Consider the following 18,248-nt stretch of genomic DNA (forward strand, 5'->3'; position numbering starts at 1 on the left):
CTTAGGAAATACCATCTATGAAAAGCCTTTGGGTAAATTATTGTAAAACAGTGTGACTCATATCTGCAGAGACTAAATAAGGAACAGCCACTATTAACAAGCAATTCCTTTCCCTGCGCAGTCCATATGGAAACTGGGATATAAAATACCCTAGAAACATTGCCCATAGCATAAACATTTATTAAACAAAATACTGGAGTGGAGAGAGAAGAGGAAAGAAAGGGAAAGAAAGATGCTCAAACTAAAAAAGGGAAAGGGAATAAAGTTGTACGTTTTATAAATAATGATCATAATTAAAAGTACTCTACATCAAGTAGCACCCTGGCAAATAATTCTCCAACAATGGTGGCATACTATAATATTTAAAGTCTCACCATAATTGTCACTTAAAGATTTTACTGCCAATGAAAACCTACAGAAAGTTGCCTTGACCATTAATGTACTAGTCAGCTCTTCAACTTTAGCAGCAGAGAATAACGCAACTTACCTTATGCATGTAGAAACAATTAACAACTGTTTGTTAACAAAATATATAACAGGAAATTCTACCCTTCCTTAGGGTTAATGATATTTTTGTGACCGAATCCAATGGAGTCAGGATTATACCCCTCAAATATTATTGCTTAACCTTCATATAATCTAGTCACTAGTCGTGTAGGTATAAATAACATCACTAGAATTTGATGGACATAGGTCATCACCAAGTAGATAGAAAGCACTCATTCAATAACATCAACAACATCAACAAGGATTATAAGCCAATTTCTTGAACAAATAGTTTTTATTTCAGTGGCACAAGCAGATGTCCATTGTCTGTGAATCTGTCCATACAGGCTGAAATTTTGAAAAATATCATGTTGTACATTCTTACACCTTTTTGCATTATTTATTTTTCTGTCAAAATTCTTTGTCCTCTCTCAGTACTCAAGAAGGCCTCACATCAAAGCATCCTTTCTTTCACAAAGAACACTTGAAATGGCAAGTCAAGCAAATAGCCTAAAGAACAATTTTAGGTATCAAGTTGAACTATAATGGCAGACAAAATATTTTCCATGGAAAGGCTTTGATAACACAGTTGCTTTAGCAAAGACGACTCTTTGCTTCTGGGGAAAAAAAACCTGCTTTCCTTGGAAAATTTTTATTTTGCCAAAGTATTTTAATTCCTAAAAGGCAACAAAGAGACCTTGAGTTGGCCAGTCCTGAAATGGCACTGTGCCAAACTTTTCTGCGAGGTGAGTAAAAACCAAGACATCAAAGGTTTCCAGACTCTAAATCCAGCCTCATCTGAACAAATGAAAACTATAAAGAGGAAGATTTAAACTGGATGAGACAAGCCAAAATTAAAATTCTAGGAAGGGGGAAAAAAAAAATCTACCTGTGATTTTTGGGATGGATTATTTTTAGTCTGACTTGCAGTGACTTCCTGGATTGCAGCTAATTCTAGACAGTCCCTTCTGGCCCGCTGGGGATATCTCCTCCTTCCCATCACCTCCAAGTCTTACCTTGGCTCTGCTTGCTGCTTCCCAGGAACCTTCCAGCTTCCTTGCCACTGCAGGCTCCCTGATTCCTGTGTCTCTCCTTCCCTGTCTCATCTTGCATCTAAAGCTATCATCTAGATGTTCAGTTCCTTTCAGGCTAATGACACCCTTGCCCTAGAAGGGCCCAGTGGGCAGCCACTTTTCTCTCTGCTGCTTCAATGCATGGCATAATATAGACTATTCATACAATGAACTGAAAGAGAATTAAATGATTGTACTGCAATCCCATTCTTCTCTTAAGCTTTAGATATAGAAGAAAAATAGAAGGAAGAGGTTTTGTGCTTTTTTAGTTAATTTCTTTTAAAGAAAAATATTTTGCAGTGAAAGCTTTTGGGGGGAGGTTGGTTGTTTGTCTCTAGAAAACAAATTCAGTATTTCAGAAAGGAAAAGACAGTTTTTTAAAACCATTCTTTAAAAAAAATACACAAAAATATAAATTGAAATTATCTTGTATCAAGTTGGCAGCTAAATCCCTGCATAGGAAACTGGAGATAGTATTTAACTGTCAACTCAACTTAATTGAGAAGAGATAATACTTAATTACATAAAATTAAGTCAGACAGTCAGTAAAGTGAAACACATCCCCAGAGACCTGCTGCACTGTGTTAACATTTGCACCGCACTCTTGCAATAGGAGCAGAACCCAGTTTTCTTAACCATGAGATTACTCATTCCTAAATGTATCCGCTTATACTAGACATACATACTTGACTTACTGATTATACAGGTGCTTAAGCAAAGTTATCGATGACTTCCAACACCAGTAATCTGATGTCTGGGACAATTATGTCAGCTGAGCATTCTTGAAAAACAGGCCTATTCTTGTTAAGTTACCTAAACATGGATTGATATCAATCATTTACGSGACTTGAAGCTTCAGTCCTGTTAATGATAAGGCATAGGCGTGGCTTCACTATCCTTCTCCTGAGGTCACCCAAGTTGCTAACAGATGTAGAATTATGTAACTGTGTTTACCATTTTCATGTTTGTTTTTCTTTAATCTGTCCTTATATGGCATTTATTATTTACAAAACAGCTGATTAAATCTTGGCATCGCTTCTATATACAAAGAATGACCACAATAGCTGCATGCAAGTGAAAGCAAGCTTCATAGCTCTTCTAATATATGGCACAGACAGTGTGGCTGATATTTCACAAGTACCATCGTAGTTCTTTATGTCATATATGCCACATATGCACGAGACTGATTTGTGCTATGATTTGGTTTGATTTTTTCTTCATATGGGATCGACTAACTTTTTGTTCTCTCTTTCTTCTCCCCCTCCTTTTTATCAACTTCATAGGACAAATATTTATAATATGTCATGTCTTAATACCTTAACTTGTTTTCAGTAAATATGTGAATGGAAAATCTTAACTTTCAGACCTGAAGCAAGTCTCTCATTGCTTTGATTGTCATAGTGACATAGTAGTTACATGCTCTACCAAAAATATTGAGGGAACAGACCTGAAAAAGCTTTAGCACAAAGTGATATTATTGTCTCATTCACAGAGTATGACTGTTAGGAAAAAAAAAACAAACATAAAAAAATTGTTTGAAAAAAAAAAAAAAAAAAAAAAAAAAAAAAAAAGATGTTCAATAGGTTGTGTGCTAATGAAGTGAGGCTGATTGGTTTCTGTGTGATTGCTCCCAGTAACATTCCCTGAGACAAGCCTTTGAACAAACAAACAAACGTACCTTTCTTGCAGAATAAGTTTGTTTTCCTTCTTCCAGAACTCTTTGAAGTCAGAGCTGAATTCGTGCCAAATACTGAAGAAAGAATGTGGGGACACCTCTTTCTCTCCCATTTTTGGTTTCATACAGAAATAGGCTGCAGTTTCCAAAAAGCTGTCAAAGAAAACAAAAGTGGCAAATATTTCAGTACCCACAGAATTTTTTTTTCTTACTTTACACTGACACGGCACATAGTTATTCTTGGTAGCCGCTCTAAAATATAAGAATATAAAAACACAACAGTTCTGAGCTCTTTGGATACAGACAGATACACAATATAAGATGATTCTTCTGTAAAGGTTGGGATCTGGCATTTATCATTCGTTCTGTTTTTGACCAAAGTATTTTCCATTTCAAAAGCTAAAATGAGCACACTCTGTAAATCCAGACACACCTGCGCATATACTGACTTTCTGTTGCGTTTAAAGCAATTTTCAAAACACACAGTCAAAGCCTATAAAGATTGTAAACAAAGTTCTTCAAATTCTGTTAAATCTATGCACAGGGGGATAAACAGCTTAGGTGGAAGCATACACAGAAAGGTTGTTAAAACTGAAGCCTGCTGTTCCCTAAACAAAAAATGATGCAATGGAAAACTGAGCCAGGAACAACTGTGCTAGAAAACAGCTATCCATCACGATTCTTCCATAACTATCTGACATTCATTTCTGAATGGAGTGGTTTGGCATATGAAAAGCAGCACATGAAGCATAAAGCCAGAGCTCAAGTCAGAATTGTTGCTGAAAGGCCCAGAGCATGTCCGCAACACTGAGAGTGAGACTGTGTTTGCAATTAAACTTAACAAATTTCCAAATTCAAATTGCTTTTATTTTATTTCAAATTTAAGAATATGTAGAAATATTATATTGAGTTATGTAGGAAGTATGGAAGAATTGTCTCAAGAGCTAATTGCTTGATTAACTATTATTCCATTTTATTTTTTGATTTCATGTTTGCAAATACCAGAGCTTTTAAGATCACTTCAAATCTGAAGCTCAAAGTGCAAATCTCTAGAAAATTGGTTATGTTATGAGACATTCTACGAGGAGCTGTCTCCTGAAATATCATTCTAGATGCTTAGCTCATTCTTACTACTCAATGATCTATATGATCATCTTCTATGAAACACACATCACTGTTTAGAAGACTTAAATAATGAGAAAAATTTTAATTCCAGTGCAGTGGATGGAAATATTGTTTAATTCACAGAAGACTTATCTTTATCCATGGCCTACTATAACTGCAGAGAGAGTGCTTTGACAGTTGCCATAATTTAAAGTATTTAATGGACATAATAATATATAAAGATTCAATCATTCAGAAGGGTCAGTCTCAAAATTGCTGCAGAAATGTTATCTCTCAAAATTCAATACTCCAATCATTTTCCCCAACATGGGCAACACATATGTGTGTAAATTATCCTATTTCTGAATAAGAATTTCTGCAGCTTAAAAATGTAACATTTGAGTACAGATCAAATTTTATACATTCTTTTTTCTCTTAATTTATAATACACTATTTCCACATGCTGAAGCAAAATGAAGCTGTTGTGAAGAGCAAAGATGGACAACACAAACATAAATGACAAAGAAACATCCTCACTTTTAAACCTATTGCATTGATACCTGAAAGCCATCTCCCCTCACCATATGATTTCCTCAGCTCTCATAATTAGCCTATCACTTCTTGATCAAAGCAGATTCAAGAAGTTAAAGGAACTTATCACTTCAGCAATGGCAGTCTGTTCTGTGAGTCAGTACTTGGTTAATCAGTAGAATGTCCTTTTTTCTCTTTTAAGAAAAAAAAAATTATAGATGAGTGATACCAATGATTAAACTACAAAATTCCATTTTTCTTACCCACTTGCATTTTTCCTACAGTTTTATACTGGAGAAAATATTTATCATCTATCCTATGCTTCCACGGTACAGCATCACTCAAAAAGAATATATCCCTGACATTCAGTCATCTGAATTTTATTTTGAACTTCTTGCTTACTACACCAAGACTGCAGTACAGACATTTGTGGAAGGTACTTTTGGTTTGGGTTGTTTTTATTGTTGTTGTTGTTTTTTTTTCCTCCAGACTTCTAGTCCTGGAGCTGGCAAGCGGGGAAGACATACAAATAGCTGCTTTTATCTTTCAGAATGAACTGCCAATATTTTTGAAGGGACATGAGCAATACAGGGTAACAGAGAAACTTGGAGGCATCAGCTGAGTCAAAGGCTTATTATTATTATTAAGAAAAAAAAATTTTTTTAAGAAAGCTCTATGAAAGCAGACCATTAGTGATTTACAGAACACAAAGATCGGAAGTTCAAATAAAGAATCCTCTTCAAATCATTCTGCAGATAACAATAAAATGAAAAGAATCTGCAATGAATGGCCATTCTGAGTAATGCTTTTAAATTTGAGGTAATGAGCTAGTATTCCCTCGCAGGAAAACATCCCAATAAGCAGGAAGCCAAGACAAAGTGAAATTCATACTGTACATGAGTACACTCAAAAAATTGATAAATGGCACTAACTTACTGGAGGCACAAAGGCTTTCATTATCCTTTGATTATTCCTACTGTCTTTTGGGAGCAAAAGACATGGTCAAGTTTTTTCACTGGTGTTTGAAAATCTTGCTAAGAGTCTTTTGTATAGTCAGTACAACCTTACACATGCCTACAGCTGTGGCTAATAGCTATAATTTACTTTTCTAAGTATATGGACAGAAGAGAGATGCTCAGCCAGGTTGCTTACCTCCCTGGCAGTTAGTTTTGGAGGTAAGGGAAGTAAGCTGCCTGTGAAATGTGAAACATCAGCAGTTGTAGCAGGTTGTCATTGCTAGTATGTCACACCTTTCTAATGTCTGTTAAGAAAGCACAGGATACCAGCTGCAACACAGTAAGGCTTCAGAGCACGACTCTCCATGAATCAAGTACTTTTCCTATACATGCAGGTGAAACAAAGTCAAGATAGTTACTATAATTTCTTCAGCCAGAGAGGTCTCCCCATTTTTAGCAGTTAACAATCTCTCAGAGCACATTTAGAAGACATATGGAAACCTGCCTCCTATACRTTTGATGCTGTCATTCTTGTACTACAAGACAAAGTGGCATGATTCACACATGAAAGACAAAGCAAATAAAGTGACTCCAAATGCATCAAATAATAAAACATGGGCAGCAATAAATCCTCTGTATTGCTGTGCTCTGTAAATACCTGATTTGGAAGTGTTTACATATGTCAAACCAGACATATCTCAAAGCTGACTCCAGGAGGGGCACACATTTCAAATACAAAGAGGAATTTGGATGACATTACAATAACCCTCAGAATAGATATCATGCTTTCAAATTTCCGCCAGGCAGCAAATACCTTCTCTGGTGCACTTCAGTGGGGCAGCCCATTCAAATGTTCTTGCTGATCCTTCAACAGATTCTGAAGCAATACATCTGCAAATACCATCTATATTGTTCCTGACTAAATATGCAGGAACACATATATTTTGAATAAAATAAGGGACTGGGGTTGAGAATGCTTACATTCCTATACACAGATTAATTTCTGCAACATAGAACTTTGGGAAACTCATTTGAGCTCTCTGTATCTCATTTCACCTATCTGCAAAATGAAACATTTATTACCCAAATATGCATTGCAAAGTTTGTTTAGTGTTTGTTAAGCATTGGGAGATTCTCAAGTAAAAAGGTTCTTATGTTTCCACACTCTTAGTGAATGTCTTAAAAGAAAAGAATGTGCATTAGAAAAGAGGCAGCAGTCATGGAAGAGGGAAGGAAGGGCATGTGAGTTATTTCCAGGGATTAAGAGAGGTACAGGAGGTCAGTAGCTTTGCTCCAAACAGCATGACTTTTCAAGCCTGATTAAAAATAAGGCAGTGATGTTCACACCACTGTCTTATCCTGACATGGCAAAAGCTAGAATTTTTTTAACAGATTTCAAAGTGTTTTTCATATTCTGGGTGCTATCCTCAAAGGATAATTAAATAACATTAAGTAACCTGAAAGTGTCCATCCCTGACAAGTTAGTTAGGAAATAAGATTATGAGAGATGGTTAGTTCCTTTTTTCCCTTTCTCATCTTCTCATTTCCTTGTTTCAATTGTTGGTGTAATTCAGAAAAATCACTGCAAGTTAAGATGACTGAACTCACTGCTTACTCAAATATGGAAATCTGATGAATGAATCACTGGACTTTTCTGTGTGCTCCCTTCTTTGCAAATATGTAAATGATTTTTCTGTCTGGAGGGAAGGAAGGAATGGATGCACCATTGGTGCAGCCAAACCAAATTAATCATATGAGAAAGAAATTGTCATTCCCTTTGCAAATGGCTCATTGACAACATTTCTAGCTAATAGGTCTGATCCATTAGGAATATTTTAAGAGCAGCTATGGATTACTCCATTTTTTTCCATTTCATTCTGAAGCCAGTTAGAAAGTTAGAGTTGCAGACAATGATTCAGACTCAAGTCTGCTGTGTGTGATGCATTGGCTGACTGATTTCAGGGGAAGGGATGGTTGTTCAGTTGCCCAGTTTCACTTGCCACCTGGCCAGTTTATAAATATCCACAAGCTATGTTTGTGCACATGCATGTGTGTATGTGAATGTATGCACTGGGTCAAGCAAAAGGGGAGGGAGAGGAGACAGAACAGTTGGCAACTAACACAAATAATTCTTTTGCTCAAAAAAGCAGTAAGATGACAAATCAACAATACTAAGTAATGGACAGCAGTAGTTTCACCACAGCATCAGCTGATCAGGCGTTAGTGGCCAAACAAATAGCGAAGTAACTGTAGATCCAGACATGTCTTGAATTTCACTGGTAATGACACTATTCCTGGCTGACCTTTCTGAGAAATGATGAACACACACAAACACACACAGACAGGCACGCGTTTGTGCCCCCCCCCAATCACGTTTTCAAATACAGCAAACAAAAACACCTGCAAGAGTAGAGATTCTGTATTGTTTAATATACTATTTTGGCTGAAGCTAAAATTTGGATATTCTTGACAACTTGGGTTTTGTTTCTTGTTGCATATCAGAGGCAGTTCTGATTCGGGTAGGAGCTGCTAAGGTACATCCTAATGTGATGAAAGCCATTTAAAATCGAGCATAGCTTATCAAAAGAAACAGGAAAGGGAACAGGGGAGAAAGGACTGTGCTTGCCTTTTACTACTATAAATCTGACACAAATTATATTAAAAAGTCAAACTGAGTTTGGCAGAAAGTACAAAACGTTCCCCCTGAATTTAAGACTACACAGGAAACAGAAATACAGTATATGGATAACAGTAGCTGCTTCCTGGAAAAGCTGATCATGTGAGTTATCATATTCATCCTCATTTTGTTTTATAAAGAGGAAAAGTTTTTTTTAATGTATTTTTTTTGTGTGTTTTAAATAGCTGAAAGCATTAAGGAAAATTAGTCTTATGACTTGCAGGATTCCAAGCTGTTCAACAAAGTAACACAAAATTATCTGATAAAATGAAACTGAGAACCAGCATCCTGGTTATTGAGATAGCACAAGGCTGTGAGGAAACTTAACATGCACAGCACCCTAAGAAGCCCCTCATCATCTACTGACATATTTTGTTGAGGGTTCTCCCTGTGTCATAACTTCAGATCACTTTATTTCACCTCCCCCCCCCCTTTTTTTTTAAATCACCATTGCTTCTCCTCAGTGCTGTCCTTTGTACTGCATAATTAGAAGTCAGAAAATACAAAAATAAACATAGATTCATTCAAAATATCCAGTACTTAAATGTTGTGAGAAACTTTTGGACTTTTTTTCCCCTTTTTTAAATGAAGAAAAGGGGTATCTTTTTTATATTAAAAAGCAAGTTGAGATAACATGCCAGCTTAAGTCAGCTGCCAGAATCATCAATCCCTTCTTTCTTTTGCCAATTTATGTTGTGTAACTATGGATTTTGTAATATTGTTCCTTAGAAAACAAAGGTCTCGAGAGATTCTTTCCTTTCCTCTAAAAAAAAAAAAAAAAAAACCTGCCAAACATTTGCAATGTTTTGAATCCTAAGTCATCTCCCTCATCTCTAGTCCCTTGACTCCTATAAATTTATATTAAACAGAAAAGTGTTTTATTGCTCCAACTAGATGAAAATTAACAACTTCAACAAAAAAGCCCTCTACCTTTAAGGTACTATTTTTCACAGCAAAACCCAACACAAAATATATAATGAGAAGAACAGAAAATTATGTTTTAACAGGATTTTTCARTGTAGTTTTCCTTGTAGGTGAACAGTTCGATCTTTTTTCCCTGATATAGCTATGAATGATTTACAACCTTAATATTTATCAGCAATGATCAGTAATATCAGTTATTTAAAATGATCAGTAACACAAATGCACAACTTGCTTATTTTATACTTTATGCCATACAGTGAATGTAGCAGACTCAGTAACTGGGGCAGAACCTATACTGTAAATGACACAGATTATTAAATTCAACAGGTATTGAGAATATAGCCTTTTACTTAGAACAAATACTTTAGAAAACTAAAATTTTAAGAGGACTGATCAACTCATGGAGTGAGCAATGAATAAAACATTTCAACCAAAGTTCAAATTGCCATTCTAGGCCCTAATATACACATCATTCAATGGGTGGGTGTTTCTTCCGTCCCATTTTTCAGAAACAAAGTTGCCCTACAAAATTATGTCCACAACTGACTTAAATGACAATTTTGTTAGAGGGTAGATTTGGACACAAAGATTTTTACAATCTTTTTATTTGGGAAATTAATTTTACCAGGTCAAGATTAAGATATACTGATTGGCATGATGAAGAAATTTGCCAAGTCTCTTCCTGTAGCTTACTTTTCCTGGCAACAGTAGGTTATCAGGGATCACAATTGACACTTCATTCTTAAATGCATTATTCATGATTTTCCTTCTCTGGTTTTATTTATTTATTTATTTTTCTTCCTAATTGCATTCCCAATCTCCTCTAAAACACAAAGCTATGACATGGGCTCCCTTTTGCTCTGATGTAAGGGAATCCTTTGGTGATCTAATGATGCTATTTTTTATTCTGGATGGCTTGGATTAGGCGATAAATTGTGTCAGGAGCAAGATGCAACTGTCTTGACAGACAGAAGTTTTCTGATGACAAAAAAAAAAAAAGGTGTTTAAAAAGCTGCTCTAAATTACTGCACAGACTGAGTCAGCCTCCAGCCATTTAAAAATCAAAGGTGAGGAAAGGTAGGTTAGAGGCATCTTTATACCTTCATTGTATCCCCTGTGTAGCATTGATTGGCTGCAACTCACCCCAGAATTAGCCCACCATATTTATGTGAATCCCAATAAACTCAAATTATATTATGCATATTGAAAAGATAAGTTTCCATTCAAGAATATTAGACAGATTAAAAAATAAATTTAGATCATACATTAAAAACAGAGTTAAACTTGGGTACATTTTGTCCCTGACAATCATATTCTATCAGGCCACTCAGAGAAAAAAGCAAACATATTCTAGCATGATTCTTCCAATGCATTCAAATGGCATGTGCTTTCTTGTGTAATGTTAAAATGATGAGTTTTAACAGCTTTCGCACTTTCTCTCTCAAAAACATGGCTCAAGGTATTTGCACTTTCCTAAAGGCATTAGTGTAAGTTGCAGTCCATTGTAATCCACATACTTTGCACTAATGGGTAGATTTTCTTTCTCAGAGTTTAATGTTTTTAATTTTATGTTTTCATGAATACCCTGCCCATGCATGTCACCCAAGCTCTTATGCAGATACCAAGGTAGCTCTGTGCTTAATTGGGCACTTACAGCATGAGCGTATGTAAACTAAACTCATGTAACTGTGTGTGCTGGAAAGTAAGGCCCACTAACATATCCAAAAGAAAACTATTTTTTTCTCTTTTTAAAAGACCAACATATGAGCTTCAAACATTTTAAATAAGTCGTGGCCGGCTGAACTTGAACAAATAATAAGGTGCCAGTAGACACAGAATACAGAGGTAAAATGAATTTCAACATCAGTGATCTGACACAATCTGCTAGCCTCACTGTGGTAAGAAACAGCTAAATGCTTCATGTTAAAGTCCAACTTGTCTCCAGATGTTTCTATTAACACACCTCATCTTCACTACCTAGTGCAGCGGAGGCCTTCTAAGCAATCATTATTATTAATTAAAAAGGTTATAACTATATATGGAGGTAACATAACCATTGTGCACTATATATTTTGTAAAAAGTTTTATTATATTAAATATTAAATTATTAATAAATTTATTGATGCCAAACACAGTCTTGTAAGCATCTGCCTGTTCCATGGTATAGTTTGCTTTTATAGCTGTGAACTTTATGTAGGATCAAGGTCAGAATTATCTAACAAAATAGGAGCCAATTTGTCTTAAATCTAGAGCAGATTATTTAGACAGAAACTACACGTTTTAACAGATTCCATATACATATAATATTGTCATGCTCAGAATGTATGGTCCAGCATAGATTAAATTTTGTACACGTGCATTTACCAGAACACATACTAAAAATAACAACTGAAATGAATCTACAGGTCTGACTGGGAGTATTGTCAGATGCTTTTTCTAAAGTAGTCATAACTTTGTAAAAAAAATTCTGCCAAACTAGAGTTCTCATATGCTGTCCCAACCTAAAAGAGGTTGGGGGAGAGAGGGATGAAAAAAAATGAGTTATTTTTGATCAATGTTTAGGTTAGAAAATCATTTATACAATATATTCCAATCATAAATTTTGCATACTAGCTATAGCCCAGTTTAAGTGGGYTATAGCTAGTAGCATCAATCTTGGCTGACCTACTATCCTGACTTGCACTCAGAAAGGAAGTAAAATTTGATAAAAATTTCTTGGTGTAGCTAAAGTTATAACAGCTACAGTTGGTATTTTGGTGCTCAGATCAAACTTAGGTTTCAGTTTCTATTGTTTGAAAATAATGGAATTAAACTACTCCAAAATACTTTGGCATTTTAGAACCTTCTAATATTTTAAATGCATTTTGAGGCTGGTTCAACTTAACCCTTGTGGATTGCTTAGGTCTAACTGAAGCTCTGAAGAGTGTTCCTGCTTAATTCAATGTATAAGAGTTCTCTCCTTAAGATACACGAATACAGGCTCCCCTAATATCATAACAGCATTGCACAAGTATGAATAGAAGGAATCCAGCCTTTGGAGAAGATGGAAATGTTCAAAGGACTTTCATATTCTTAGAGTGAGTTACAACAAAGTCCCATGAAAATAAAGTCAAAGACTTAAAAATCTGGATGGATGAACTGTCAGATTGAAAAGGCCTTAATATACATCTATCAACTTCCAGACATTTATCTCTGAACTCCCAATTTATCCTAATACTCACTGCTGTGAAGAGAATGTATACTCATCTAGATGAGAAGAAAAATAAGTAGCATTTTCTATATGGATCAAGCTTGAAAAAAAAGTGGGAGCCATTGGAGTTGATGGACAGATTAAATAACCATGAGGATCACGCTGGATATATGAATCATTGATATTCACATATCCAAGCAAAGCTAGATAAATCATACTCCTTTGGCCTGAGAACGCACTCTCAGGTTTGGAATAGCTGTTTCCATCCCTTCCAAGGATTACACTAAGGTTTCGTGATGTTTCTGGTCTACGGTGATCATCGCACTAGTTGCTCTCTTTGGGATAGAGAAGGATCTTTTACTTCATCATCAGACTGATTAAGGTGGAACTATCCTCCAGACAGCAGTTGAGAAAGGAAGTGGGTGCAAGTTATCCCATGACAAGTGTCCATTTGACACACAGTACAGAAGAGATCTGGCTCCCTAAAGTGGTTTCTGAATCTAGTTTATCAAGGAAAATGTCTCTTTAAAAGAGAAAAAAAAAGAAACAAAACAAGACCAGGGAACAAGGCTGAGGAACAAACTGAGGAACAGTAAAGAGACGATGCTTTTTTTCCTAGTCACCTAATCTCCATATATGAAAAGCACAATGGGGTTCTGGCAGCAGGCTGAGGCAAGCTCTATACTGTGGAAGGGCTGATGGCAGTCTTCCATCAGCTGGAAATTAAGGAAGGAATGACCTATATTGTACAAGTTATTACTGGATAGTTCCCAGATGAGTTAATACAGTTGTGACCTAATTAAACCACATCCCTTAAATTCTGCTTTTCCATTTGCATATACATGACAACAGCAATATAATATAATAATCCTTAAAGTGAATCTTAAAATACACCAGGGAAGAAGGCAACAATTGTCATGGCAAATCAATGGAAGAGAGTAAAACCAGAAGTGATAGCATTTGCAATAACTATTTGACTTAAATGCAGATGACACTAAATTTTGAAGGTCTTAGGAAACAATCTAACTAAACAACTCAGCTGGACAATATGATGAAAGAAAAAACTGCTGAACATAATCATAGACTGATGCATAACAGAGAGGCACTGGAGCTAATCACACACACACGCACACACACACACCTTCTTCAGCTGTTACTTCAGCTGTAACATCTCAAGAGGAATATCTTGGAATTTTTGAAGACTATTCAGTGAAACTACCTGCTGGACATACACTGCTGGTCAAAACAATTAGCGTGCCATATTTAAAGACTTTCACTTCTCTATTTTCGTCATTACTTTATTAGCCACATGATTTTTTTTTTTTTAACTTTTTTATTGCGAGTTTAATGCYATAGCACTAACTTTTGGTACAGTTGGACACCAGTTATTTTATGTACTGTTACCAGTGTTACTTAGCTGTGTAACTATGTTTGCATCTTAAAATAATTTCTTCATCTTTTTCTGTAAGATCTAAGACAAGATCCTCGACATAAGCTATAAAGTGCACCAAGAAGGATTAGTTTACAGTGCTTAATATTAGCTCTTTGAATTTGAATTAGCTCTACCCTAATCTACCAAAAGTTATATTACCACTTGTTCATACTAGCATTCAGTGGCATTAACAGGCAACTAATTTAAAACCAATAAAATAAAATGATTTTTTAAGCAAGATGCCCGACATTATTAAAAAAAAAAGATAATGCTCTTCTTGTTAGAATAAACAAAAATCAATCATGCATATGGATAAGAATTCATTCACTCATTTGGCAAACAGTTTCAGAAAAGGACAAAGACATCTCTCAGGGAAAGGTCACTTACAGTGTTTCAGAAGCAACTTTCTGACATAGCTAAACTGCTGGCTAATTTTCCATTACTGCATGTTTATGGGCCCTGATATTTTGTCAGAGACAGGATACTAAACAAGAATGATCCAATCTGTTTAACAGTCTGTAAGCTTCTTCTATACACATTTCCTTTGCTCCCTGAGTATTTACTTTTTGCTGATGCAACTAATGTATACCTACAGTCTGAAATGTATTACTGTGAGCAATTCAAGTCTGCACACTAGGAGCCACACAGTGAGAAAAGAGAACTAACAGAAAAGGAACTAACAAAGGATAAATGGCAAAAGAGTAGTGAGAGATGGAGTCCAACAGCACATCCTTGCCTTTAAGCTAAAAAGTATTTTTTCTACTAAATACCTCTCCATTCTGAGCTTTTCACCACTTTATTTCAAACATTAAATTCAATTTTCACTTTAACTCTACAGTTCACTTTTCAAAAAAATCCAAAGCATTGTGTGGAGGGGAGTGAGGCGGGAGGAACATTTACTGTTTTAAAGGATTATCAGACTTAGGTGCTACATTTCTAGGTGTTGCTTTTCAGCAGTGCCATTGTACCATACTGTCTGCTATTTCTCTAAGTGTCATCAGCTTGTCAGCTTGTGAGCAGGTGTAAGGTTTTGTTCCTCTCCAAGTCTGAATGTTCAGTGAAGCCAATGGAAGTCTGCAGAGTGTTGTGTCAGGGGCACTTTTTTTTTTTTTTTTTKCAGGGAATTTAAAGGTAAACATTCCTGTTCAAAATTAATGTCATTTGCTGCTACAGCAAAGAAAGCAACAAAACATTGCTAAATGGATTATTAAAAGTTTTGAAAACATAAGAGGTGCCTGAGAGACAGCACTCAGGAAGCACTAAAAAGCCTAAAAATCACTGGAATGTATAAGTAATGTGAGCAAATTATAAGATAAACCAAATAAAAAACATCCAGATATGGGAAGGTGTTCCATACACAGCCACACACATCTCAAACTCCAAAGCTGATAATTATGTCAGAAGGCAGAAAGTCCTCTGTTAGACTTTTTATAAAAAAAAGTATATACTATCAGAGTGCACTGAGGTTTATGAGAGAACAGATCAAATTCTCAGATTCATTAAAATCAGTGACAGACATAAAGGCATGATAGTGGGCAGCATTTCTGTCTACCCAGCCCTCACTATGAATCACAGCAGGAAAAAAAGGTGAATAGTTTCACCCAAAAGCAAGCCACCATTTAAAGGATTGTTTTGTCCTAGTGGCCTATATTATTGCTTCATGCAGGGTTATACTATCTACAATATCAGAAATAAAAGAATCTGCAACATTTAAGAGATTCTAAACATGCATTGCCTCTTACATAGGTGCTATATGAGTAAACAAAACCAAGCAAATATCAGAGCAATTAATTGTTCTCGATAAATGTCAGATCCTCTGAATGTGGTATGGTTCATTTATGATTTGGCTCCATCCAAAGCTTATTAAACTAGTCTAGTAGCTACTGCACTGAACTTAGAATCTGATGCTTAATTTTTTGCATAACAGATCAGGAAGAACTGAAAATGTTCTGAATGTTTCTCAGGTCTAAAATCCCCAATTCAATTAGTCAATGAATCCCCAGGAGTTAATACAAGAACAGACATATCATTGCAGGTGGAGGAAGAGAAAAATTTTCTTACTAACTATTCAAGTGGAAGAGGAATCAGTGTTCCAATTTGGGTTTTGTTTGTTCTAAAAAACAGATAAGTCCTTAATCTGGAAACCTTCCAAGGAGGTCAGAACTAAATACTGGGCAAGGTATTATAAAGAACTAATAAAGTTACACATTATTCCTTCATAGCTATTCAGCTGAATATAGGTAGCAAGGCATACAGTAATGAGCTGCTGCTTCATCAAATGCTGTTTCTGGTAAATCCATGAGGTTGATTAGCTGTTGCTTCTTCACCAAGTGCAAGAAGAGGAGTGTCAAGCTCATCTCTGACCATATGCCATCAAGACATGGCTGCTGCTGCTCTTGTCTTCTATCCTAGCATGGTAAAAAGGGCATCAGCTGTGATATAACTTTTGCTGTAGATATTGTGATCAAACTGTGTCTCCTTCTAAAATTGTGTTAGTATGCCTGAAAACAATAGCGCTCCTAATCTTTTCGCCTGCTTAGAGAAAATGTCTTCTTGAAAGATCAGAGGTCTTTAAGACTAAATAACTGAAAACACAGAAAAGAGGCATCAAATTTGTTGCTTGGTGAAAAGAGTGCTATGTCTTCCAGTTTTCAAAGAGGGTGAACTTTAGCTGTAAAGTTGTTTAACTGTTATTTACAGCTGTGTGAATGCAGCATTTTAGCCTTGTATCTTGGGACAAAGGGCAAATAATCTAGTATGATATAGAATGAAAAAAAACCCCACCCCAAATCATGGACTCCTAAAACATAGAAGCACCTTTTTTCCTCCTCCTCTCCCTCTCCTCTTTCACTTCCTTCACAGTGGTTTCTACTTTAACTTGTCAAGTATTTGACAGTTTCTCAAGTATTTAGCAATGAGGATCTAATTGGAAAGTGCCAGGTTCTTTTTTATTGCACTTTATCAATATTGTTAAGGGAATGATGTAATTGTTTGGGGTTTGGTGAAGACATTCCATGTCACTTCAGTGTTAATACCAGGCTGGAGCCTTCCTTGTCTGTCTGCGTAAGCTAGATAAACACAGACCTGTGTGCTTTCTTCTCATCTCAGGATACTTACTCAGAGAGATCTTGGAACATATGCCTATTGCGAGCTAAACATTTCACTTTTCATTTTATCCATGTGCCAGAAACCCATTTCTTGGATAAACACTTTACATACTGACACTCTTAAAGTCACTGAACACGATAAATAAAGAGAGAATACCTCATTTCAAAACCGATTAAACATTTTCGCACTTGTGACAAATGAACAGCTATACACTGTATGAAGTCTCTGGAGCAGACATTCCATTTTCTTTGTCTTTATTTTGTGTGGAAGATTAACTTTCCATTTTAGCTCATCTATTGCACAACTGAGCTTTTCTAAAACACACATTGCTGCATTTTCCCCAAATCATTATTCATTTTAGAAACATTTTTGTTGTTATTCCTGCAAGAGCTTTTCTCTTGGACTTTTGCATTTTTATGGAGATATCAACTTTAATATTCTGTGCCCAACTAAAAGAAAAGATTTGCAGTTCTTACTGAAAGCTAAAGAAATGCTATCACGGGGTAGCAGTGAACTTATACATGGGCTGAAGTTATCTACTTCAAAAAGAAAAATCCAAGCACATTAATCACATTAATTTTGCTCCATCTAATCCATCACTTTTCCTTGAACTACTTGCTTGTCTGGTCATCCTGTGCATTGTTGTTCTACCTATGATTAGCCAAATGTAACTAATCTTTTATTTAGCTTTTTAAGCTCCCATCTTCTCTTTCACCCCCCCCCCCCAAAAAAAAAAGAGATCCCAAGCTTTTTATTTCTAAGGTCCTCTGAAGATCTTAGTGTAATAAACACATTTAATANGCTTTTTAAGCTCCCATCTTCTCTTTCACCCCCCCCCCCCCCAAAAAAAAAAGAGATCCCAAGCTTTTTATTTCTAAGGTCCTCTGAAGATCTTAGTGTAATAAACACATTTAATACTAAAGATACATCATGAAGCTATCTTCAATACTTTAACAAATACCACTGACTGGATTAAGAATTTCAGTGGGATGATGGAAGGGAGAAAGGGAGAGGGAGAAAGGGAGAGGGAGAAAGGGAGAGGGAGAAAGGGAGAGGGAGAAAGGGAGAGGGAGAAAGGGAGAGGGAGAAAGG

General features: G+C 35.9%; 1 protein-coding gene across 1 annotated transcript in view; it reads right to left on the reverse strand.

Moving 5' to 3' along the window:
• Positions 1 to 18,248, reverse strand: part of FMN2 (formin 2) — a 170,266-nt gene that overhangs the window by 13,487 nt on the left and 138,531 nt on the right. The window contains exon 18 of the mRNA XM_026082406.1: positions 3,238 to 3,387. Within this exon, the coding sequence (XP_025938191.1) occupies positions 3,238 to 3,387 (150 nt within the window). The remainder of the gene's footprint in view (positions 1 to 3,237; positions 3,388 to 18,248) is intronic.

Source organism: Apteryx rowi, unplaced genomic scaffold (assembly GCF_003343035.1).
Source record: "Apteryx rowi isolate R43461 unplaced genomic scaffold, aptRow1 scaffold_576, whole genome shotgun sequence".
Taxonomy (NCBI): domain Eukaryota; kingdom Metazoa; phylum Chordata; class Aves; order Apterygiformes; family Apterygidae; genus Apteryx; species Apteryx rowi.